The 27,265-nt window shown below is 38.8% G+C and overlaps 1 protein-coding gene across 2 annotated transcripts in view; it reads right to left on the reverse strand.

Moving 5' to 3' along the window:
* Positions 1 to 27,265, reverse strand: part of dnm3a (dynamin 3a) — a 245,604-nt gene that overhangs the window by 152,617 nt on the left and 65,722 nt on the right. For both annotated transcript variants that reach the window (XM_063063782.1, XM_063063783.1), the window contains exons 6-10: positions 26,419 to 26,579; positions 23,569 to 23,711; positions 20,401 to 20,536; positions 18,725 to 18,792; positions 12,774 to 12,912 (exon numbers count right to left, since the gene is read on the reverse strand). In XM_063063782.1, the coding sequence (XP_062919852.1) occupies positions 12,774 to 12,912; positions 18,725 to 18,792; positions 20,401 to 20,536; positions 23,569 to 23,711; positions 26,419 to 26,579 (647 nt within the window). The remainder of the gene's footprint in view (positions 1 to 12,773; positions 12,913 to 18,724; positions 18,793 to 20,400; positions 20,537 to 23,568; positions 23,712 to 26,418; positions 26,580 to 27,265) is intronic.

A 27,265-nucleotide genomic window follows, 5' to 3' on the forward strand; every position in this document is an offset into this window, starting at 1 on the left:
CAACTTCTGCTCACTCAGATGTGCTGCCACCAACATCAACAGTTTTTGAAGAAACTGTTGTGCCAGTTTCAGCACCAGATCCTGATGCTTCACTCACTTTTCAAGATGAAGTTGTTGATGATCCTGACAACCTCAAACTTGCAGACATGTAACTTTGCCTGAAAGTATGTTAAATGTCTCACTTTAGAAGCGGAAGTGCTCAACTGTTCTGTATAAGTTAAACTCCTGTACATTTACCTGTACCTTTTATTTTATCTGTGCCTGTACAGTATATTACTTTAAAATTTCACTTGCTACTCATTTAATATTTCTGTTTCATTATTATCTAACCTGTACTGATTTACATGATATTTTAAAGGTACAATGAGGTGGTTAGCTATTGCTTAATTTGATCCTTCTGTAATTCGGCATTTTCATTAATCTGAAACTCCTCAGGTCCCAGTGGTGCCGGATTAGTGAAGGTCGACCTGTACCTGAGAATGTATCTTTTAAGTCCTGAATATTCTTAAGGTTCACTTAATCCTCTTGCAATATTGTATCCAGGTACTCAGAACTAGATCACTGGAATTCACCTTGACAGCTGTTATTTACAGTCTCTTTTCCCCTAATGAAGGGTGAAGACATTTTTGCTAATCTCTGTTCTAAATGTCAAATGCTTATATATCTGAGATTGTGAACATGGTTTTGACTTCCATATCCTATACCGGAGGCAGTGAAAATTGGTGTTATATATAGATATAATAGCACCAAATTGATTGGAATAAGTTCCTTAAGATTTAGCAAGATAGCATAAAAACTTCAAACCTGACCAGATTAATCTGATTTCCTCAGATTTGTTCTTAAACTGCAGAAACAAACTTCCAATCCTTGAATTCTTGCTTGATATTGAATTTGTATTACAAAATTAGTCCTTGATAAGTAACATAAGCAATAGCAATAACTTGGAAATTATCAATGACATCAGTACTAAACTCAGAAAGCTGAGGGTTAAAGAAAAAATAAATCAGATTTTGCATTCTTAAATGTTGTCCATTGACCAAACACCCTACTTTAAAATACAGAAACTCTAGCAAATGGACTTGAATGACACCAAGTGATCTCAGCATTACTTTCTGCAATTCATTTTGTAAATCTCACTATCCCTCCATCTTCACATTTTCCTTTCAGATCCTCTTTAAAATTCATGTGTTTGACCAAGTTTTTAATTAGAAACACAAAAAAGTCTGCAGATGCTAGAAGTACAAAGCAACACACACAAAATGCTGGAGGAACTCAACAGGTCAGACAGCATTTATGGAGATGAATAGATAGTCAATGTTTTTCCTTCAGGACTGAGAAGGGAGAAAATGCCAGAATAAGAAAAGGTAGGGAAGGGGAAAGAGGCTAGCTGGAAGGTGATAGGTGAAGTCAAGAGGATGGGAAAGATCCTGAAGAATCACTGGGGACCCAAGTCACCCCAACCATAATCTATTCCAGCTGCTACCATCCAAAAAACAGTACCGCAGCATAAAAGCCAGGACAGCTTCTTCCACCAGGCCAACAGACTGATTAACTCACGCTGATTTGAGTGTACTATGTTACATTGACTATTCTATTTATTACAAATTATTAATTACTATGATTGCACACTGCATATTTAGACAGAGACATAATGCAGAGATTTTTACTCCTCATATATGTAAAGGACATAAGAAATAAAGTCAATTCAATTCAAGGGCTGGAGAAGGAGGAATTTGATAGGTGGGGAAAGCAGACCATAGGAGACAGGGAAGGGGGAGACTTGGGGAAGTAATAGGCAGGTGAGAAGAAGTAAAAGGTCAGAATGGGGAATAAATGAAGGGGAGGGGGATTTGTTTCACCAAAAGGAGAAATTGATGTTCATACCATCAGGTTGGATGGTATCTAGACGTAATACAAGGTGTTGTTCCTCCACCCTGAAGGTAGCCTCATCTGGCACAAATGGCGGCCATGGACCGACAAATCAAAATTGACTCCCCCTTTTCCTCGTACAGCAATACAACATGAAAATAGGTTCTTCATCTAAATCCATGCTGACCATCAGGAATCTATTTACAATAATAACTTTAATCTCTCCGTATTTGTTTCAATATCTCCTGTCACCTGCAACCCACCCCTCAGACTCACTCATCTACACACAAAAGGGCATTTACACCACGGCTAATTAATCTACCAACCCTACATGGTGCACGGATGCAGGGGAAGTCTGGAGTAAGAAACAGAGAGAAAGTGCAAACTTTACACCGATTGAATCACTGGATCTCTGTAGAACTACTAGCTGCCATGCTGCTGTTGTCCTGATGTATAGTTATGTTTTTGTGAAACACTGCAACATTATTTTAATGTTGAAGATGCAGTATAAATGCAAACTACAATGTTGTGCATAATTTAATCATAGTATACTGTGGTGGTACAGCAGCGAGTTAAACAATGGGATCTAAATTGAATAAAGCTATCTGAATTAGAAAGAAAACTAGCTTCAGTAGCAACAAACTAACAGAAAGTTCATGAAGGAAATTTGCACTTCTTACTTAGTCAAGCTTGTACATAACTTTAGACCTATCACAATGCAGTTGACTCCTAAATCCCCACTGATAAAGCTATGCAAGCCATTCAAAGTACAAAGTTTAAAGTAAGTTTCTTATGAAAGTACACATCATCACATGCAACCCTGCGATTCACTGCCTTGTGAACATACTCAATAAATCCAAAGGATAATAACCTTAGCAGAACCAATGAAAAACTGCATCAACTTAGGCATTGAACTGGTGTGCAAAGGACAACAAGTTTTCCAAATACAAAAAGAAACAAGTCATAATAATAGCAATAAGAAGAAGAGGAAATAAGTAATAAATATCAAGAACATGAGATGAAGAGTCCTTGAAAGTTAATACAATAGGTTGTGGGAACATTTCAGTGATGGGCAAGTGAAGTTATCACCTTTGGTTCAAGAGCCTGATGGTTGAGCGGTAATAACTGTGGTGGTGTGATTTCCGAGGCTCCTGTATAAAACCATTATCAGAGCAGAATTAGGCCATTTGGCCCACTGAGTCAGCTCCGCCATTTAATAATAACTGATCCAATTTTCCTCTCAGCCCTAATCTCCTGTCTTCTCCCTGTATCCCTTCATGGCCTGACCAATCAAGAATCTATTAACCTCTGCTTTAAATATACACAAAGACTTGGCCTCCACAGCTGCCTGTGGCAAAGAATTCCACAGATTTATCTCTCTCTGGCTAAAGAAATTCCTCTTCATCACCATTCTAAAAGGACACCCATTTATTCTGAACCTGTATCCTGTGGTCTTAGAATACAGGATACAGGTCCAGAGTTATCAAACACTCTCCATATAACAAGCCATTCAAACCTGGAATCATTTTTGTGAATCTCCTTTGAACCCTCTCCAGTTTCAGAATGTCCTTTCCAAGATAAGGGTCCCAAAACTGCTCACAATACCGTAATACCTGACCAGTGCTTTATAAAGTCTCAACATTACATCCTTGCTTTTATATTCCAGACCTCTTGAAATGAATGCTAGCATTGCATTTCCCTTACTTGCCAACAACTCAAACTACAAGTTAACCTTTAGGGAATCCTGTACAAGGACTCCCAAGTCCCTTTACTTCTTGGATTTCTAAGTTTTCTCCCCATTTAGAAAATAGTCTATACCTTTATTCCTTCCACCAAAGTGCATGACCATACACTTCCCTACACTGTATGCCATCCGCCACGACTTTGCCCATTCTCTTAATCTGTCAAAATCCTTCTGCAGGCACCTTGATACCTCAACACTACCTGCTGCTCAATCTATCTTTGTATCATCAGCAAACTTGGTCACAAAGCCATCAATTACATCATCTAAATCAGGAGTGGCCAGCCTTTTACATTCCATGCGTCAATTTTTTCACTCACGAGTTCAGATGCGCCATACGCTTTTACCCCCATTCAATTCTTGTGAAAATGTTAATATTAAACCGTGCGTGAAAAAATTGCATCTGAACTCGTGTGTGAAAAAATTGACGCATGGAATGTAAAAGGATGGCCACCCCTGATCTAAATCATTGATATGCAATGTTAAAAGAAGCAGACGCAACACTGGCCCCCAACAGAACACCACTAGTCACTGGCATTCAGCCAGAAAAGGCTCCTTTATTCCCACTCATTGTCTTCTGCCAATCACCCACTGCTGTATCTGTGCTAGAATCTTTCCTGTAATACCATGGGCTTGTAGCTTGTTAAGCAGCCTTGGGTGTGGCGCCTTGTCAAAGTCCTTCTGAAAATCCAAGTGCACAATATCAACCAATTCTCCTTTGTCTATCCTGCTTACTATTTCCTTAAGGAATTCCAACGGATTTGTCAGGCAAGATTTTCCCTTAAGGAAACCATGCTGACAACAGCCTATTTTATCAAGTGCCTCCAAATACTGAGACCTCATCCTTAATAATTGACTCCAACATCTTCGCAGCCACTGAGCTCAGACTAACTGGCCTATAGTTTCCTTGCTTGAAAAGTGGAACGACATTTGCAATTTTCCAGACTCCCAGAACCATTCCGGAATTAGTGACTCTTGAAAATTCATTACTAATGCCTCCACAACGTCTTCAGTTGCTTTTTTCAGAACCCTGGGGTGTACACCATTTGGTGCAGGTGACTCCAACTACCTTCAGACCTTTCAGTTTCCCAAGAACCTTCTCTCAAGTTTATGGTAACTTCGCAAAATTCATGACCCCTAACACCTAGAACTTCCATCATATTGCTAGTGTCTTCCACAGTGAAGACAAATGCAAAATACTTATTCAATTTGTTCACCATTTCCTTTTTCCCTCATAACAACCTATCCAGCATCAATTCCCAGAAGTCCAATACCCACTCTCACCCTCCTCTCACACTTTATGTATCTGAAGAAACCTTTGGTATCCTCTTTAATATTATTGGCTCGCTAACTTTCACATCCCATCTTAACAACTTTTTTAGTTGTCTTCTGTTGTTTTTTAAAAGCTTCCCAATCCTAACTTCCTACTAATTATTGCTCTATTATATGACCTCTCTTTGGCAAATATGTTGGCTTTGATTTCTCTTGTTAGCCATGGTTGTGTCATCTTGTCTTTCGAATACTACTTCTTCTTTTGAATGTATATACCCTGTGCCTTCCAAAATGCTTTCAGAAATTCTAGACAATGCTACTCTGCCATCATCCCTGCTAGTGTTCCTTTCCAATCAATTCTGACCAACTCGTCTCTCAGCCTTTGTAATTCCCTTTACTCCACTGTAATACTGATATATCTAACTTTAGGTTCTCCTAAAATTTCAGGGCAAATTCAAATCATATTATGATCACTTTCCCCTAAGGGTTCTTTTACCTTACGCTCTCTGATCAATTCTGGTTCATTGCACAACACCCAATCCACAATAGCTGATCCCCTAGTGGCTTCAACCACAAGCTGCTCTAAAAAGCCATCTCTTAGGCATTCCACAAATTCCCCCTCTTGGGATCCAGCACTAACCTGATTTTCCCAATCTACCTGCATACTGAAATCCCCCATGACTATTGTAACATTGCACTTTTGGCATCCTGTTGTAATTTGTAGACCACATCCTTACTACTGAATGGGGCTCTGTATATAACTCTCATCAGGGTCTTTTTACTCTTGCAGTTCCTTAGTTCAACCCACAATGATTCAACACCTTCTGACCCTATGTCACCTTTTCTAAAGATTTGATTTCATTTTTATCAACAGAGCCACACCACCCCTTCTGCCAATCTGCCTGTCCTTTATATACAATGTGTATCCTTGGATGTTAAACTCCCAGATATAATCTTCTTTCAGCCATGATTCAGTGATGCATACAAAAAAAAACATACACCACTCTGTAACTGTGCTACAAATTCATCTACCTTATTCCATATACTGCATGCATTCAAAAATAACATCTTCAGTCCAGTATTCACCCTTTTCGATTTTGTCTGCCTTTTACATTGCAACTCATCCTGTTGACTGCAATTTTGCCCTATCACCAGCCTCTCCTCAGTACACATTGCCTGTTTGTAAACCAGCTACCTCATCTTCAGCACTATCGTCTGCGCTTCTGACAATATTTCTCGCATAGAAATATACGCAGCTCAGGACACTAATCACACCATGCCTTTTGATTCATAACTCTGAGTCTTACCAACATTTGCCTCCACAACTTCTCCATTAACTGTTCTGCTGCTCTGGTTCCCATCACCGTGCAACTCTAGTTTAAACACCACCGTGCAGCACAAGCAAACCTTCACGCTAGGATATTAGTCCCCCTGAAGTTCAAGTGCAAACCATCCCTTCTGCACAGGTCCCACCTTCCCTGGAACAGAGACCAATGATACAAAAATCTTGGCCTGGGTGGTGGGGGTGCCTGATGACAGATGCTGCTTTCACGTGACAATGTTTCATGTAGGTGTACTCAATGGTGAGAACAGCAATGAATGGACTGGGCTGATTCCGTTACTTTTTGTAGTGCAAAACTCGGTTTCACTTAACTGCATCACTGCAGTGGTTCAAAATGAAAGCTCACCACTGTCTTCTTAAGAGCATTTAGAAATTAGGAATAAATGCTGGCCCTGTCAGCTATATATCGTTATATTCTGTAACTTCAAAATATTAAATTAATTCAAAAGAAAACAGAGTCCGAAGAATGCGGGTGTAATTTCATCTTTAAGTGAGGAGCGCATGCATCATGTGGTAATGTGATGACACATGCAATTAATGTAGTTTTACATATAACCTGTAATTAATTATTTAAAAGAATATTTAATCAAACTATACATACAAGAGTACTCAAATATTATTGAAATATCAAATACACACTTGCTTATCAACCTACCATCAAACTCCAACTCAACATGAAATGCATCTCAACTATATACACAGTGTACTATACACTAATCCGGCACCATTGGGACCTGAGGAGTGCCGGATTAGTGAAAATGCCGAATTACAGAAGGGTCACATTAAGCATAATCAGTGCTGGATTATCAAAGGAACCAGATTACAGTTAGTGGGATTAGAGAAGGCTGACTGTAATACAACCACAGTATATAGATATCCACAGCATAGTAAATTTTAAAATTGTCTAATTCACACTTAAAGAATTAATAACTGTGAAGGATTTCTTACTCTTGTGGGATAACATTGTCCTGACAAGGAACATCACTCTGCTTGACAGGTGAGACTTGTGGCTATGAAGCAATCTTAGGTTCTGAGGCCTCCTCCGCAGTGGCTGTTGGAGTTGACTCTGAGACTGCAGGAAGTGGTTCTCACAGCTTTCGTTCAAATTATCTTTTTCATTTCATTCTTTCTGCCTCTTCCCTCCTTTTTTTTCCTTCTCATTTGTGCAGCTTGATTTTGGGAAGGTCTATTTGGTTCACTGAAGTATTTTCTTCTCTATCCTCCTATTGCTCCCTTTACAATCGGATCTCTTCTCTTGGCTTCCTCATCCACAACATCCTCTGACAAACCCTCTGTTTTCATCAGGCTGAGCTTCAGTCTTTGGATCTACTTTTACAAGCAGCTTGTCTCCCACTTGAAGTTCATGCAATAACCTTAATGCACACAAAATAGATTCTGGTTCTTTATACTCACAAAAGCCGAATGCTTACAACTTTCCTGAACCTCAAACTCTCTTCCAGCTTAAAGCCAAGTCACATTTCAGAAGTAATTGTCTGAGCAACATATCAGAACCTTTCTCAGATACACTGCCTACAAAAATGTCGCAATCAGACCACTGCTTTTGTCACTTCCATGCTTCCTCTGAGCAGCATAGCATAACCAGAGGCTTAGAGGTTGTATCAACATCTGTTTGTCCTCTGTTGGGCAATGGTTCATGGTGCTCAGCATGGAGACAGTTGTGGCATCATCCAGTACCTTTCTTAATTTGCTTTCAGTTGGCTTTATTGCAGGGGATGTAGTATGTAAATAGACAATAGATGCAGGAGTAGGCCATTTGGCCCTTCGAGCCAGCACCGCCATTCACTGTGATCATGGCTGATCATCCACAATCAGTATCCAGTTCCTGCCTTATCCCCATAACCTTTGATTCCACTATCTTTAAGAGCTCTATCCATCTCTTTCTCGAAAGCATCCAGAGACTTGGCCTCCACTGCCTTCTGGGGCAGAGCATTCCATACATCCACCACTCTGGGTGAAAAAGTTTTTCCTCACCTCCATTCTAAATGGCCTACCCCATATTCTTAAACTACGGCCTCTGGTTCTGGACTCACCCATCAGCGGGAACATGCTTCCTGCCTCCAGCGTGTCCAATCCCTTAATAATCTTATATGTTTCAATAAGATCTTCTACATTCCAGTGTATACAAGCCCAGTCGCTCTAATCTTTCAACATATGACAGTCCTGCCATCCCGGGAATTAACCTTATGAACCTACGCTGCACTCCCTCAATAGCAAGAATGTCCTTCCTCAAATAAGGAGACCAAAACTGCACACAATACTCCAGGTGTGGTCTCACCAGGGCCCTGTACAGCTGCAGAAGGACCTCTTTGCTCCTATACTCAATTCCCCTTGTTATGAAGGCCAGCATGCCATTAGCTTTCTTCACTGCCTGTTGTACTTGCATGCTTGCTTTCAGTGACTGATGTACAAGAACACCTAGATCCCGTTGTACTTCCCCTTTTCCTAACTTGACTCCATTTAGGTAATAATCTGCCTTCTTGTTCTTACCAAAGTGGATAACCTCACATTTATCCACATTAAACTGCATCTGCCATGCATCCGCCCACTCACCCAGCCTGTCCAAGTCATCCTGCATTCTCATAACATCCTCCTCACATTTCACACTGCCACCCAGCTTTGTGTCATCTGCAAATTTGCTAATGTTACTTTTAATCCCTTGATCTAAATCATTAATGTATATTGTAAACAGCTGTGGTCCCAGCACTGAACCCTGCGGTACCCCATTGGTCACTGCCTGCCATTCCGAAAGGGACCCGTTAATTGCTACTCTTCGTTTCCTATCAGCCAGCCAATTTTCAATCCATGTCAGTACTCTGCCCCCAATACCATGTGCCCTAATTTTGCCCACTAATCTCCTATGTGGGACTTTATTAAAGGCTTTCTGAAAGTCGACGTACATTACATCCACTGGCTCTCCCTTGTCCATTTTCATAGTTACATCCTCCAAAAATTCCAGAAGATTAGTCAAGCACGATTTCCCCTTCGTAAATCCATGCTGACTCGGACCTATCCTGTTACTGCTATCCAAATGTTTCGTAATTTCATCTTTTATAATTGACTCCAGCATCTTTCACTGACGTCAGGCTAACCAGTCTATATTTCCCTGTTTTCTCTCTCCCTCCTTTCTTGAAAAGTGGGACAACATTAGCCACCCTCCAATCCACAGGAACTGAACCTGAATCTATAGAACATTGGAAAATGATTACCAATGCGTCCACGATTTTTAAAGCCACCTCCTTAAGTACCCTCCGTTTAAGTTGTAGTTGCCTCAGTTACTCATGACCTCACAGTGCCAACCCTCCTGTTTTACACATACAAGACCAATGTGGCTTGTTGGTTGTTGTATTTCACTGTTAACAGATATCATTCCCACAGGAGTTATCTTTTCTCCAGTACAAGTTCTTAGTTGGATATCTGCAGGCTTCAGTTTAGTAGCTTTGGAATGCTGTTCAAACTCATTATGTGGACTGAGTATAACAGCCAAGCCAGTGTCCAATTCCATTTTAATTAATTTGCTGTTCACTTCTGATGCAAGCCATGTTGCTTGTCTCTTGTTAAGTTTTCACATTGTAAATCTTAGGGCTACGTAGTCCTCTGTCACGCTCATCATTATTTGATTTTTCATCAACAGCATACAGATTAGTGCCCTTTTATGAAATTGCATCTGAACTTTTTATCCTTCCTCTTCTCTGTGCAGACCAGTTATTTTCGTCTGCCCAACATGTTTTCTGTATGTGTCCTACTTTGTTGTATTGTCTGCAAGTTTTGCCTTTAAATCTGCATTTACTTGGTGTAGTTCAGCTCCTACCACAGCAGTAACACAATTTATATGGCCAGGCCGGTTTCCGTTTAGGACATGTAATTCTGTTCATGCTCACTTTCATTCCTGATTGCATCTTTGTCTGTAATTTCCATTGAAACGGTGATTTCCATTATCCGTTTGGATGTAATCTGTGCTTCAATTAGGAGGCATTTTTGAATGTTTTCTTTGAAGATTCCACAAACTAAACAATCTCTCAGTGCATCATTAAGACCAACACTGAACTGACGATGCTTAGAAAATCTCTTCAATTCAGTCACATATGCTGAAATGAACACCCCCTTCCTTTTGATTCTGCTTATGAAACCTAAAACATACTGCAATCAATAAATGGCTTCAGTTCAAAGTGTTCCTGCACCACTTTTACAAGAGTAGCAAAGCTAATTTCTGATGGTTTGGTTAGAGCAGTCAAACTTTGAAGCAAACTGTATGCTTTAAAAGCTAATGAACTCAGCAAAATTGGCATTCACTTCTCATTGGTTATTTCATCTGCTTCAAAATACTGTTCCAATAACTCAGTATATGTGAGCCAATTACCCATATGGTAATCAAATTTATCAATATTTCTGATGTATCCAGCCTTTTCTGATTTTTTTTAATGATTATCACCAGGTACTCGCTCCGGAAGTGCATTGAGAGCGGTAAGCGTAAAGGAGTTAGGTGCTTACTGTTCTGGCTAACGGATGGTGCAATCGGGGTATATTACGATCGAGGAACGTGTTTGCAGACTGGATATTGAACTTTTTACTGTTGGACTTCGGCCACATTCCACCATGATACAACACTTGGCAGCACGGGAGGGCGTTCCTGCCTATCGGCATCGAACGTGCAGCTCCTCCCGTGGAGGGTCAGACACACTGAGCCAATAGACGGGTTCTGGACTTATTTTCCATCTGGCATAGTTTGCATTTTGGTGTTTGATTGTTGGGGTTTTTTGTATTGCTATATTTACGCTCTATTCTTGGTGGGTGCGGCTGTAACGAAACCAAATTTCCCTCGGGATTAAAGAAGTATATCTATCTATCTATTTTTGAACCCATAAATTCTTCCATTTTCTGTCTTTAAAAAAGAACTTGATTGTGCGTTCTCTTCTGAAGACCACCTGTGCACATGCTAGCTGTTCTTTTTACTCATCAATGCTCTCGTTGCATTCTTTTGAAGTCTGAATGACTCTCTTCATTTCAAAAGGTCGGTAGCCACCTTGGGTGCATTTTAAAACTACCTCGTTGCCAATGTTATGTTTTGTAACTTCTAAACATTAAATTAATTCAAAGAAAGATATGGAGTCTGAAATGCAGGTGTAACTACATCTTTACTTTGAGCAAGGCATGCATGTATCACATGGTATCGTGATGACGTTATGTATTTTTATATATAACCCATAATTAAACAAACAATACAGTCAAAAAATATATACGATACTCAAATATTATTGAAATATCAAATACACAACATATACCCACTCTAAAAACACAATCTCTTCTCATTCAGAATGAGAAAAACAAACAGTATTTGAATTTATTTCATTTTTTTCCACACAAATCATAAAACTATTTACACAAAGCAAGCTTGATGTAGGCAATTGTGACAAATTCATCCTCAGAATTTCGACACAAAACAATAAATTCTGCTACTGGCTCAACATGTTACTAACTGCAGAATCAGAATCAGGTTTATTATCACTGGCATGTGTTATGAAATTTGTTAACTTAGCAGCAGCAGTTCAATGCAATACATAATATAAAAGAAAAAACAAAAATAAATAAGTAAATCAATCACAGTATATGTATATTGAATAAATTAAAAATCACACAAAAGCAGAAATTATATATATTTAAGAAGTAAGGTAGTATTTATGAGTTCAATCTTCATTTAGGAATCAGATGGCAGAGGAGAAGAAGCTGTTCCTGAATTGCTGAGTGTGTGCCTTCAGGGTTCTGTACCTCCTACCAGATGGTAACAGTGAGAAAAGGGCATGCCCTGGATGCTGGGGTCCTTAATAATGGATGCTGCCTTTCTGAGACACCGCTCCTTGAAGATGTCCTGGGTACTTTGTAGGCTAGTACCCAAGCTGGAGCCAACTAAATTTACGACCCTCTGCAGCTGCTTTTTTTTTTCCCTCAGTCCTGTGCAGTAGCGCCCCCCCCCCAATACCAGACAGTGATGCAGCCTATCAGAATGCTGTCCATAGTACATCTATAGAAGCTTTTGAATGTTTTTGTTGGCATACCAAGTCTCTTCAAACGCCTAACGAAGTAAAGTCGCTGTCTTGCCTTCTTTATAGCTACATCAATATGTTGGGACCAGGTTAGATTCTCAGAAATCTTGACACCCAGGAACTTGAAACTGCTCACTCTCTCCTCTTATACTCACCATATATAAGTAAATGCAAAGATGTAAAATTTAACTGAATGCTTCAATGCAAATAACGCACATGACATTATGATGACACAAGGCATAGGGGGAAAATCTAAAAACTGTGAAGCAAAGTAAGTTGAATGCAAAGCTATGTCACTTGGAAATATACTATTAATTATACATTATTTTGCACTTTAAGAAAAAGCATTTATTTTCAGAGGAAGTGCAAATAAAGGGCATCTGCCAAGTTCCTTGCACACTCTTAATTTAAATTACTGCACTAATGAGAATAATTATTTCAATGAATGTTATTATTTTTATCACTGCCAACAAGTAAAAGTATTATTTACCTTATGGCTGCACTGTCTAATTGTATGTATTAATTCTTGGATAACCAAATCAACGCACTTCAGGCAAGGTTCCTTGAATTTCACAATCTGTTTCTTCACAACAGCTTCAAAGGCCATATCAGGGGTAAACAAACCTGGTCTGAGGACATTAAAGGCAAGACAAAACATCATTCTTGATACTGACTGCACTCAGAAAGTCTTTGTACATGTATCACTTAACACATGCACAGCAACTTCCAGCATTTTTCACACAAATATATTTTGCATGCAAAAGTGGAATTTCTTTTTACATTGTTTTATAAAGAAGAAAACCGAACATTCAAACAGGCAAACTCAGATAAAATTAGATTAAAACATAAAATGTAATGGCATCAAACTGAATAATTTATTTTTACTGAAAGTATTCATATACTTTCCTAACTGTAAGCAAACAATCCACCCATCACACAGAGAATACCTCTGTTTTTACTGCAAATATTGTCGCATTTGGGAAAAAATGGAGCAAGATTAATTACCACTGAGAATAAGTCTGCAGATTTCCCTCCTGGCATTTATCTTTGTGTCACCCCATCCTCCCACCACCCCACCAGAGATAGGGTTCCTCATGTCCTCACCCACCACCCTGCCAGTCTCCACGGCCAGCACATAATTCTCTGTAACTCAAACCATCTCCAGCGGAATCCCACCACCAAGCACATCTCTCCCTCCTCCCACTTTCTGCTTTCTACAGGGATCGCTCCCTATGGAACTCCCTTGTCCATTCATCCCTCCCCACTGATCTTCCTCCTGGCACTTATTCTTGCAAGCAGAACAAGTGCTACATCTGCCCCTACACCTCCTCCCTCACTAACATTCAGGACCCCAACGGTCCTTCCAAGTGAGGCGACGCTTCACCTACGAGTCCGTTGGGGCCATCTACTGTGTCTGGTGCTCCCAGTGTGGCCTCCTGTATATTGGCAAGTCCTGATGCAGATTCGGAGACCACTTCGCCCAGCACCTACTTTCTGTCCACCAGAAAAAGCAGGATCTTCCAGTGGCCACCCATTTTAATTCCACTTCGCATTCCGATATGCCAGTCTATGGCCTCCTCTTCTGTCGCAATGAGCCCACACTCAGGTTGGAGGAGCAACATTTTATATTTTGTCTGGGTAACCTCCAACCTGATGGCATGAATATCGATTTCTTGAACTTCCAGTAATGACCCCCACCTCTTCTTCACCATTATCATTTTCCTCCTTCACCTTACCTGCCTATTACCTCCCTCTGGTGCTCCTAACTTTTTTCTTTCTTCCATGGCCTCCTGTCCTCTCCTATCAGATTTCCCCTCCTCCAGCCCTGTATCTCTTTCGCCAACTTCCCAGCTTTTTACTTCACTTCATTGAGGGAGAGACTGTTGCTAATGGTCAACCCCAAGTATGTGAACTCATGGACCACTTCTAGATTGTAATTGTCGATGGTAATGACTGGTGTCTCCACTACGTTCTGGGCAAGGACATTTGTTTTCTTTAGGCTGATGGTATGCCTGGAGTTCTTGCATGCCTTAGAGAAGCTGTCCATGAGAGCTTGTAGTTGCTGTTTGGTGTGTGAGATTATAGCAGCGTCATCGGCAAAGAGCAAAGAGCATGTCACGTATTAGTGACACTCTCTCCCTCGACGCTGAAATCAATAGGCATATCGGCAAAGCAGCATCGATCCTTGCTCAACTCTCCTCGCGGGTCTGGGAGAATCCGAACCTCGCTACAAAGACCAAGACTGCCATGTACAAAGCATGCGTTATCAGCACCCTTCTGTATGGTAGCGAGACTTGGACCATCCACTCCAAACAGGAGAGGAAACTCAATAGTTTTCACCTACACAGCCTTCGCCACATCCTCGGCATCACCAGGAGAGACAAAGACCCAAACTCTGAGGGTCCTCTCCCGCACTGGACTTCCCACAATGTTCACGTTTTTAAGACAACACAGACACGCTGGCTGGGCTACATCCGTCGTATGAAGGATGGTAGACTGCCAAAGGACATCCTCTATGGAGAACTAGCAACAGGCAAGAAGAACGTTGGTAGACCCCAGCTTCGCTTCAAGGAGCTCTGCAAGCGTGACATGAAAGCCTTAAAAATCAACACAGAGTGCTGGGAGGATACAGCAGATGACTGTAACAAAATGGTGAGGTACTCTTCAGCAACACCTAGAGCAAGGTGAAAGAGTGATCCTGAGTCAGTTTGAGGAGAGGAGAGCTAAACAGAGAGCACAGCCGACAGCGGACAATAATTCCACGACGCCCTACACATGCAGAGCCTGCCGTTCCAGGATCGGCCTCAATAGCCATAGTCGATGCTACTCGACAAACCAGTGACTACCAGAGGCGCAGTTCCCATGGTCAACCACGACCGACGGAGGCCACACACACACTTCACTTCTCCCAGTTTCATCTATGACCTTGTGGTTCTTCCTCCCCTCCCCCACTTTCTTACACTGACTCCTCATCTTTTTTTTTCCAGTCCCGATGAAGGGTCTCGACCTGAAACATCAACTGTTCTCTTTTCCATAGATGCTGCCTGGCCTGCTGAGTTCCTCCAGCATTTTGTGTGTGTTGCTGCAGATTACAAATCTGTCTTTAAAGATTTCAGTATTGGCTGGCAGTGTAACAAAACTAAAGACTGTGTTTTTCTTGAGACTCAAGAGACTGTAGATTCTGGAAAATGGAGCGACACACAAAATACTAGCGGAACTTCATGCATTTTCCATTCAGGGAAATGGATAGTTGTCTTTTTGGGTCAAGACCCTTCAGTCCAGATGCAAAGTCTTGATCTGAAACATTGACTGCCCAATTCCCTCCAAAGATTCTGCCTGTGCCACTGATTTCCTCCATTTTGTGTTTGCCTAGATACATAATATAAATTTACACAATTTAATTCAAATATACACATGAAACCTACTGCAGTAGATAAAAGTGTACTTTCCAGTCTAAAGTTCCAGGATTAAAATTATGCATTGTAAACTATTATGCAAACCTGGAAAGTAATTCATGTAGTAATCTTAAAAGCAAAAATGATTATACGTTAAAATATCCTGTATGCAGTTAAGCCAGTAAATTAACCTGGATGTCTTTCTGCAAACACAGATTTCTCCCACAACATAAATACAGCCAACTAATCAGTGGTTACTGTAGGAACACTTGGTTTGAGGACTTAGCTTTTTACCAAATTACTTTGATCACAAGCAAACAAAGCATTGCATGAATGGACCAAGGCCTGATTTACTGCCCTTTCAGCTGAAATTACAGCAGAACTACCAAAAAATGTCATAATTATAAATGAAACTGCCAGAAACACATGTATGCATATTTAAACACAAACATTTATGTTGTTGTTTGGAATTCCTTTCTTCTCCAAAGACTACATAATTTTGCAAGACACTCCAGAGTTTTCAAGGAAAATTAGGGCCAGAAATAATACATGCATGAATTATTCTTGCTGTAAAATATCTTGAAAACACTGCACTTAATTTGATAGTGAGTTATTATAGTGTTTTGAAAGATAATTATTGATAAGCAAACTCTGTTGTAGAACAAATAGTTTAATGGATATGGATGCAATTCTCAGAATAATATTTCATACTGTATTTAAATATACAGTATGTACTGTTCATTTATGTTAATGTTAATTTGTTTATTAACATTTTATATTATGGCTTCTACCCTGATCTTATACACAACTACCAATCTGCAATTCATGCTCTATCGAATGTTTAGCTTATATTCAAAAATTTGCCAATTCACTTCTGTTATTTTCAATCTGTTTGGCAGCTCAGTTTGCTTGATCTCAGATACTGGGCACCAGGAATTCCTAGAAATGCCTCTAACAGCAATGGGTATCAACAAAGGAGATTCCTATCATCAGGATCACTTAATCTTTCTGGCAGCCCACTTCAAAGTCAACATCAAGTGTCCCCCCCCCCCCACCCAATGTTGATTACAAAGTTCAGGCTGACCAATTATTCTTTTTGTTTACTACAAGTTTCTACTGCTGGCTATTTCATAACAGTTTTAGGCAGTCAGTAAACCGAAGTTCAAAAACAAAGATCACATTCCCTTTGTAAAACTCAACTGAATCCTTAATTAGAATAAGTGTATTAACTGTTTAATTAAACTGACATGCAGACATAGGAACAGAAATATTTCGTGTTATTCAGAAAATTTGAAATAGATCTCAATTTCAAATTTGTGCTATAATACCTTACATATAACTGACAAAAGAACGTATACAAAGATAAGAGAAATGGTTCATTTTGGTAAGATAACTGTAAAAACCATGGAAAATAAGTAGAGTCAGAATCAGGTTTAAGATCACCAGTATATGCCGTAAAATTTGTTGTTTTCATGGTAACAGTACAATGCAATACATAATAATAAAACTGAAATAAATTAAAAATAAAAATATATATAATCATTAAATTAAACAAGTAGTGTGAAAAAAGTAATGAGGTAGTGTTCATGGGTTCAACGTCCATTCAAAAGTCTAATGGCAGAGGGGAAGAAGCTGCTCCTGAATCGCTGAGAGTGTGCCTTCAGGCTCCCGTACCTTCTTCACGATGACACAATGAGTAGGGGGCATGTCCTGGGTGATGGGGGTCCTTAACGATGGGTGCTACCCTTTTGAGACATTGCTGCTTAAAGACATCCTGCATGCATGCCCATGATGGAGCTGAGTTCACATTTTTCTGCAGCTTTTTTCAATCCTGTTCATCAGTCAGCCCCCAAAGACCCCCCCCCCCACATAGTGATGCAGCCAGTTAGAATGCTCTCCACAGTACATCTGTAGAAAACTGCAAGTGTCTTTGGTGACCTACCAAATCTCCTCAAACTTCTAATGAAAAATATCCGCTGTTGTGCCCTCTTTGTAACTATATTGATATGTTTGGTCTAGAATAGATCCTCAAAGATATTGATACCCAGCAACTTGAAACTGCTCACCCCTTCCACCTCTGATCCTCCTATAAGTACTGGTGTGTGTTCCCTCATCTTACCCTTTCTGAAGTCCACAATCAGTCTTACTGACACTGAGTGCAACACCACTCAACCGGCTAATAAGTATCAAAAAGAAGGCGAGCTGAATCTTGAGGGACAAATATACAAAAAGTAGCAATGTGCTTGAATAGGACCAACAAGCAATCAAGACCAAGGGTTTCTTTCATCTAGACATAGGACTGAAAAGAAAAGCAAGCATGCCTAATCACATACAAGAGAAAATCTACAGATGCTGGAAATCCAAGCAACACAGACAAAACACTGCAGAAACTCAGCAGGCCAGGCAGCATCTACGGAAAAAGAGTATATTCAACATTTTGGGCTGAAACCCCTCATCAGTCTTGGCCTGAGTTTCTCCAGTATTTTGTATGTGTTGCAAGCATGCCTAACACGCTGAACAATGCTTAGATCCCACTTGGAGGACCATGAACAAATCTGATCACGCCATCAGAAAAAAAAGAATGAGGAATAGAGAATAAGCTAAAAAGAATTACTGGAGGGATATAAAAACTCCAAGCTTACACCTATCAAGAAAAATTAAGAGGATCTCACTTATGAGGGAAAAAAAACTTAGAATTAACCTGATAGAGATTTTAAGATTATGTAAGGGTTCAATAGGGACAGCGTAATTATGTACATTAACAATGTAAAATAATAGCACACAATATAACAAAGTATTTGATAAATATTATCTGGCTCTTATATCCCAATGATATTTTTTTTTAATTTTGAAGGGAAACAAATAGAGATAGTTAATTTATTGCACTAATACTGCATAATTGTTTTTTCTATTTTACAGACTCAAAGTATTATTTAGAAAACAACAGTAACCATCCAAAAGACATCTCTGTTGTAAGTATCAACTTTCACTTGCTTCTGTATTACAAGTTAAATTGAAAGATCAAGATCACTCTTTAAAAACTTGCCTGATACCATGGATATTCTTAATAGCAAAACTAATTTCTCGTCGTAGATCCTTATCGTCAAAATCCATCTACGAAAATTAAAAAAAAGAACATTTTTGTCCTCATACCAGAAGACACTGTGACATTAATGCATGATGGAACTACACATTTAAGAAAGCCTGATGTTGTAGCTTTTGTTTAATGATATTGCATCTGAAATATTAATCCTATACACTTGTTCCATCTTTATTTAATTTTCTATTTTTTTTTAAAAAAAGGCTAGTTAAAGATTGTACTTTCCCAAATTAGTTTGCTGTATTCTTTCATGTGTGCATATCCTTGAATATGATTAGGCTGCTCAACCTATTTGATGGCATCACCGATTGCTGGATGGCCAACACATATTGCCCACTTTAACCATTTGAAACAAACACTCTTTCAAGCTTTTGAAAGCAGAACTTCTGCTGATCTTGTTCTTTAACTGATCATGCAAAATTATAATTATAAAAAGGTTAATTTCCTCAGCAATTGTCAGGTCTTAGAACAGTCCTGATATAAAGCAGAAAATGTTGGAAATGCTCAGCAGGTCAGAGTATCTGTAGTGACAATTCATCAGAACTTGGATATAATATAAACATATTTTAAGATGCAGAATAGATGGTAACAGTGGCATGCTGGCAAAGTGAAAACAAATTTGTGAAAGGGTAGAAAGTATGAGAGATTAAATAACAAAAAAGGGTGATAAAAGGTGAAATATGCCCTTCATTAACCTTGTACTTTACCCTCTGTCACTTAACATTTCCATTTCTCCATCCTTTCTACTTTTTAATCCACATTGTGAGAAGAGCTAAACATAAAGAGATTCTGCAGATGCTGGCAATTTGCAACAGTAAACTTTGTTTCAGATCAGATATTATACAACCTGCTGTGCATTTTCAGTTTTTGTTTATTACAGCAGGAAATTTGTTTAAAGCATCCAATTTAATTAATTCACACAACAATCTTAATTTATTGATCTATAGAACCTATGTTTTAGAATTATGCCGATAGAGAAGCACAACATAACTGATTTGAGCTTCTTGAGCCTTTGAGCTGCGAATGACTATTGCGGTTATAAGCAAATATTGTTTATTGTGCTCTTTTTAACAGTAAAATCATTTAAAATATTGATAAGGCACACTTTCATTAAGAACTCTATTATCCCATACTTGGGTTTCTTGTGGTCTATTCCTACTAGTACAAGATGAATAATTTCTGCAATACAAATATTTGCTAACGATTTCAAGTTTGTAATCAAATATATTTTAAATGCATTTGTTCCAGTTAACATTCCACTCTTCACAACATGTTTACAATTTATCAAATTTTTGAGAACATTTCTTTGTATGGAGGGATTTCTGGGGTCTGGAATAGCCGAAGTAGAGAATATTAGTTCTGTCAAAGAATAATTAGTAAGTACTGATGCTTTCACACAGTGTACTGTTGTGAGATAGTTTTTTTTTTACTTCTAGCTAACAGCCAGCAGAGACTTTAATATCTGTATTCAATGCTGTATATCTGTACAGTTCTAAGAGGTTTGGAAGATTTCAATATTATGGGGCTGAAGGACCAAAACCCCACTGATTACTTAAATGATTTACATTTCAGATAATTTTGGTGAATAAAATAAATAGAATGAGATTTTTCAAAACTTATACCTTCACCAGTTCAAACGGAAATCGCTCATGGAATATTTTGTTGATTCTTGCACCGCCTGATAATTCTGCAGTATCCACATGATTGCCTGATCCTTCAATTTTCTTGTCAAAATCCACAGAGAACTGCTTTAACATCCTGGTTGCAAAACAGGGAGAAAACGATTACCAATGAGTTTATGACATGCCCCATCATTTTCTTTTATCACTCCTCCACATTACCCCAGCTAATAAAAAGAAAACATCTTGCCTATCTATGTACCAACTTAATTATACACACTTCTGTAGCCTTAAGACAATAATAAAACTTCTGAGAAAGCATTCAAAACAGGTTAGCAGTGAAAATAATTTTTACTTCGTAACAATAGACACACATTCTGGCACATTGTTCAAAAGCTGGACAACATGAATGGTTGTTAAATATTAGATTTGAAAAATTGATCCTTTACAAATTGCTTTTATTCTGTTACTGTATTTTAAAAAATCTGAATATAGAGAACTTGATTTTACTACCAAGCAATCAGTTCAACCATACAACTTTCATTAGTTTTCTTTTTGTTTCACAGGCTATAATGCAGAAGGCATCAATTAAGTTTTTGACTTATTTTCTCAATTACTTTGGTATGACAACAAAATATCAAGCTCCATTTCTAAGTCTGAGGAGCTGTACTCTAAAACACACTTCCATTTCACTTTCAAATCAAATTCAACACAATGACTTTTCTGAATCTCCAACAATTTGATTCATCGCTCGTTTGTTATATGCCATGTCGTATGACATGGGCAATCATGGTTCTTCCCAGCCATTATCAATACTTTTCAGAGATTGTTTTCCTGGAGTCAGTGGGCATAACCAGGACTTGTGATGTACACCAGCTGCTCATTTGATTCATTGGTTTCATTTAAAAAAATCCCATTATATGATTATTTGTTGAACACAATTTTTTTTTAAATCAATAAAATCTAAGTATTTGTTACTTGGAATCTGACATAACACCACTGATTCAAAGCTATGCTGTCAATTAACTCCCATGAGTCACGCTTGGTGTAAAGCTCACCGGGCAAGTATTATATGGTCATTGAGGTTGCTGCATGTTGAAGCAGCAGCAGCAATAATATTGATGCCAACAGAAGTATGGAGAAGAAAAACAAAGGCTTATCCACAGGAGACTTAAGCCTGGGGCATCAAGAAGAATGTGAAGGTTGACAATTGAGAAGCATCTAAGCATGTGTGTGTGAGTTATGCGCATGCTCGTATAAAGAAACAATTTCCACTGTCAAAAGGATTGGTGACCAAAGGACACAGATTAAAGGGGGGAGAAAAAATCATGAAAAGAATTCTATGCAAGACGCAAAGATTGGTCCACCAAGAACAACGGTGCATTTTTAACGGCTGTATTATTTCAGGATTAAATCCAGAAATAAATTTCCATTGAATGGCTGAAGAAACATGGAGTTTTTCCACCAAACTGTCTTTGAGCAGTGAACAAATGGAAATACTTAAAAATGACATTGACAAATCTCTTATGTAAGGATATCAAGGGATAATGAGCAACAGCAAGAAAATGAATTTGCTCTGATCTAAGCAGGTGGACAAATAGATTCACAGAAGTGAAGGTTTTCCTCTGCTACCCCTTCTTTGACTACATCATGCAGTTCTTGAAGCCAACCATAAAAAAAGCCCAACCAAACCTACCACAGATTTAGACAAACCTCCCAAGAGCTTCTACACAAATATAAGCAATATTGGGACGTTATTTAATTTACATTGAAATTTGTCTACAATTGTAAATTTGTTCTTTATTATTTTCAAGAACAAATCAATCTCTCTTTTAAAATACACTGTTTTGAAAGAGTACAGATTCAACTAAGATGAAACAAATACTTTAGCGACGCTAGGGATTTTCCAAATGCTGGAAAACCAGAGTAATACACAAAATACTGGAGGAAATCAGCAGGTCACGCTCAGTGCAACCATCTCTACCGCATCTATTCTCAGAATGACACTTTCTTTTCTAGAATATCTGAGATGGTTTTCCTTTCTCTACCATTGATGCTGCCCTCAACCACATTTCCTCCATTTCCTGATCATCTGCCCTCACCCCATCTTCCCAGTGCCACAACAGGGATAAAGTTCCTCTTGTCCTTACCTTCCACCCCTCAAGCTTCTGTACCCAGCACATCATTCTACCAACAAACACATCTTTATGTCCTCCCACTTTTGGCAGGGACCGCTCTCTCCAAAACTCCCTTGTCCATTCGTCCCTCCCCACTGATCTCCTTCCTGCCACTTACCTTTGCAAGTGGCACAAATGCAGCAACTGCCCAGTCACCTCCTCCATCACAATCATTAAGAGATCCAAACAGTCCTTCCAAGTGAGACCACATTTCACTCGCAAGTCTGTCAGGGTCATCTAATGTATCTGATTTTCCCGGTTCAGACTCCACAACATTGGTGAGACCCAATGTAGTAGACTGGGGGACTACTTTGTCGAGCACCTTCACTCCGTCCACAACAGACAGGATTTCCCAGTTTCATTTCCGCTCCCCAATTCCAATCCAACATCTCAGTCCATGACCTCCTCTACTGCCACGATGAGGCCACTCTCAAGTTAGAGGAGCAACACTTCATATTGCACCCAGGTAGCCTTCAAAGTGATGGTATGAATATAGATTTCTCTAACTTCTGGTAATTTCTCCCCTTGTCACCAATCTCTCTTTTTTCATTTTTCATTCTGGCTCCCCTCCTACCCCTTTCTCTTTCCTTCAACTGCCTATCAGTCCCCCTCGGATGCCCCTCTCCTTCCCTTCCTCCCATGGTCCATTCTCATCTTATTCAGCCCTATCACCTCCATGCTTTTCACTTCTTCCTCCTCCCCCACCTTCCCCCTCACCTGACTTCACATATCACCTTCCAGCTTGTACTCCTTCCCCACCCCACCCCACCTTCTTATTCTGGCTTCCTCCCTCTTCCTTTCCAGTACTGATGAAGGGTCTCAGCCTGAAATATCAACTACTTATTTCCCTCTATGGATGCTGTTTGACCTGCTGATTTCCTACAGCATTTCATGTGTGTTACGCAAAATATTTGACAAAATGTATCCAGAGAAACCACTTCATTCTTCAAACAAAGCAGTTTCACAAAAAATTAAGGGTATGCAAGTAACGTACAGCAACAGAGCTTTGGTTCTCAAGGCAGGGTCATCACACTGGGAGTTTTTAAACTCTTCTACCTCCTTTTCTAAATTTGTTAACTGTCTCTGAAGCTTTTCTCGCAGCACTGGAAGAGTCTTCCGAATGTGGTTTGTCAGTTGCTGTTAAAAAAAAATGTGAATGGTATAACATTAAAAAGAAAATCAACCCTATTAAACATGAACAAATTATAACAGACATAAATGAAGTGGAAAGGCAATAAATTTATTGCTCTTCCATTGGAATTTTAGAACAACCATGAAATTCACGATAATGAAATTGAAGATGAAAAGGTTAAGCAAATATATAATTGTTTAACGTGGTCACAAAATTAAACACTGATAATGATAATGAAACTGATAATGAAATCACATAATGATTTAAAATACACTTTTCATCTTTCTGGAACATTCAGGCCAAATTAATCAGATAATAGCCGACAATATTTTTAACAAGTCTGAGTGAAATGAGAATTCAATGCAAAATGTAGAAAATTCCAGAAATCTAAAATAAAACGACAAAAACAAATGCTGCATATACTTTTGGAAATTACAGGTAGGTTAATGCTAAATATTAAAAGGAAAATCAGATATATCATAAACATTCATATCAGAAACATCAAAGGTTTCTAAATTACCATTAAAGGAAATTTAACATCAAGTCCCCGCTCCAAGACCCAATGGTTCACAATTTGCTACAAAGTCAGGTTGATAAAAACAGATGAAAATAATGCTGAATTGCAACATCTACTCAACTAGCAAAGAGCTCACTGAACATGGTAAGATACATCACATCAACAAAAGAAATTGGCAACCTGGATTTGAAGCAGATCTCAAATGTCACACACAGGTAATGGAAAGATAGGGCATAAGACAGTTTTAATACTAGCAAATAGAAAACATACAAGTTCTTGAAGTTTCCTTGAAGAAAGATTAAGTATCCTCAAACAGAAATCTCTCGTCTGTGAATTTTCAAAATGCTCATTCGGTAACGCACTAAGCACCTCAGATCTTTGAGACATAAGCATATAGAGGATACACACAAACGACAAAAGGAGCACACAATATTCCAAACAACCTCCTACCTGCCCTGTACATCACCACTTCCAATGGCTCTTCAGCCTCCTTCAATCTCAGAGATCTAGAGTGGAAGCAAGCTATCCTCGAGCTCAGGGGACTGCCTAAGAAGAAAACTACTTTTAAGTAAAATAAACCATTGTGCGGAAATTATAAAGGTATTGCCTCCCCAGAGAACCAAGGAAACAAAATTCACTGGTACTCTTCTGACCCAATCACCTTCATGCTGCTGAACAAATAAAGCTGGAATATCAGTGTTGATTCAGAAAGCACACAGGAGAAGTCACGTTCAATGTCTAGTAGATCCAAGAACAATGTTGGAAATAACATCAGAAACTCTACATGAGTTTCAGGGACTTGATAAAAGTCCAGAGTCCATAAATGACAAAGCTTTGTGAAAGGCGCTGGCCGTATTGGACAACCCTACAAAATGCATACATGAACTGAAGCTTCTGCATGACCAGATCACTTCCAGCATTTCTCACACTGACTCACAGCCAGACCTATTCATCACCCAAAAGGAAATATTATTGTTTCAACCTTGTGTTCCATTTATTATTATCCCAGTCTTATACAATGGTGTTCTTTCTGGAATCGATTGAAAATTGGACACAAGGATCTTTAATATTTGATGCCAACAGTCAAGATCTGAGTTTCCAGGACATCTCTTACTGACCTCTAATACCTTAATCATTGTGCCCTGCTTGAACATACCAAGAGTGACCCAAGAACTCTGTTACACATCTTTTTGTAGGATAGCCCAAGGCTAGAGTTTTACCCCAGTATCAAGATGATTTGCACACAATACATCACAATTCACTATCAAGACTGATTCAGGAGCAATTCCTTTACTTATACTGGGGCTATTTTCCCCCAAAGTGAGCATCTATGATGAGACATAGCACACATCTTCTGAGAAACAAATTCAGCATGTCTTTTCTGACTATGATCTATGGAAATGATAAAAATACTGAATAAATGGAGGTCCTCAGTTACTGAATTTCACATTGGCCTGCAATATGTTAATGATTGTGCACGCACCATAAGTGATTATCAGACTGATTAAAGATATTTAGCTCTATCATCTTTACTCTTAAGTATTGATGTGAAACTTGGGTGACTTTCCCAGTATCGCCAGAAGAACCCAGTCAGCTACCACCCATAATACTTCTTTAAAATCCCTTCACTCTACAGGGAGGGGCAAAAGACAAAGACAAAAGCACCAGCACTGAAACAATGATCCTCAGACATAAACTCAGTTGGACAACAATAATGTATCCTAACTCTCAAAGACTACTGAAGATAAGTCTAAAGAAAACAGCCATAGACATGAAGGACAGAGAAAAAGAGGGATCAAGCAGATGTTAAAGGCACCAAAGTTAGAACCAGCTTTGAAGAGAACTCCTGGTCTTCAAAACTGATTGTAAGACATATAAAGTAAAACCAACCCTAACCAGTGGGCAGCTCTCAAAAGGACACATCTACAATTTTGGAGAATGAATCTGTTCACCTTGGATAGGATTAATCAGTCACATCATGATTCATCAGTGAGGGAGAGTGGAAATCAAAATTTCTTGTAGAATTTATTATCAAATCATTATACCAGTAATTAATTCATTTCATTATTAAAATAAAAAGAAACATTTTTGCATCAGCATTATTTTGGCAGAAAAGTACACTTACAGCTAATATCTATGCAAACAAATGAACTATTACAATAAAAACCGATAGCAGTCCAACCACTACTTCTCACCTCATTGAGGATCCTCTGAAGGTACGGAGTTCCCATACGTTCTGCCATGTGTTTATATGCTGAATGAGAAAGGAAAAAACTTCTTTCTGCTGCAAGTGCCGCTTTAATGTCCTTCTTTCCTTCAATATCCTTCTGGCTTCTGTTGACAACACCAATATATCCTAACGGCCACGAAAATACAAATATAAATTGTTAATGATTCTTTATCATATATGTAAAGGTTAATATTCATCCTTCAGATATAAAATTATCCACAATCAACATTTCTAAACATACCAAAAAACAGACCATCTATTTTAACTATTAATATTTGTGGGGGCTTCATGTACACAAATTGTCTGCCATGTTAAATCAGTAAGCGTTTAGCATTTAATTGCCTGTGAGCTGCTTTGGAATGATTTGTAAGAGACCTAAATGGTGCTTTATACATGTAAGACTTCTACTTCTTTTTAAAGTACTTGGTGGTAAGGTCAGTCTTTACCGACCATCTGTAGTTCCATTTGAAAAAAGAGGTGGTGAACACAATTTAGATGCTTGATGTTACATTAAAAATGAAGAATTTTGTCATGGGACTTAAATTCACTGAGCTGTTGAATTTTTATAAAAATTACTGTCTTTTTTTTTACTTAAAGCTGCTTGGTGTGAGTTATCACAACTTAAGAGTCAGGCTAGTTATGACAAGTTAACATTGGGGCTGTGTTCTGACCAAAACTGGCATATTTTCCTACATGCTACTGTCATGTGCCTTCGTCTCATCCACAGTGTGCCTATTTATACAATGGAACTAATTGAAACTATTTAGCCTTGTTCACCTACTGTAAATGCCAGTACCAAAGTGCTCCAGATC

Source organism: Mobula hypostoma, chromosome 12 (genome assembly GCF_963921235.1).
Source record: "Mobula hypostoma chromosome 12, sMobHyp1.1, whole genome shotgun sequence".
Classification (NCBI taxonomy): domain Eukaryota; kingdom Metazoa; phylum Chordata; class Chondrichthyes; order Myliobatiformes; family Myliobatidae; genus Mobula; species Mobula hypostoma.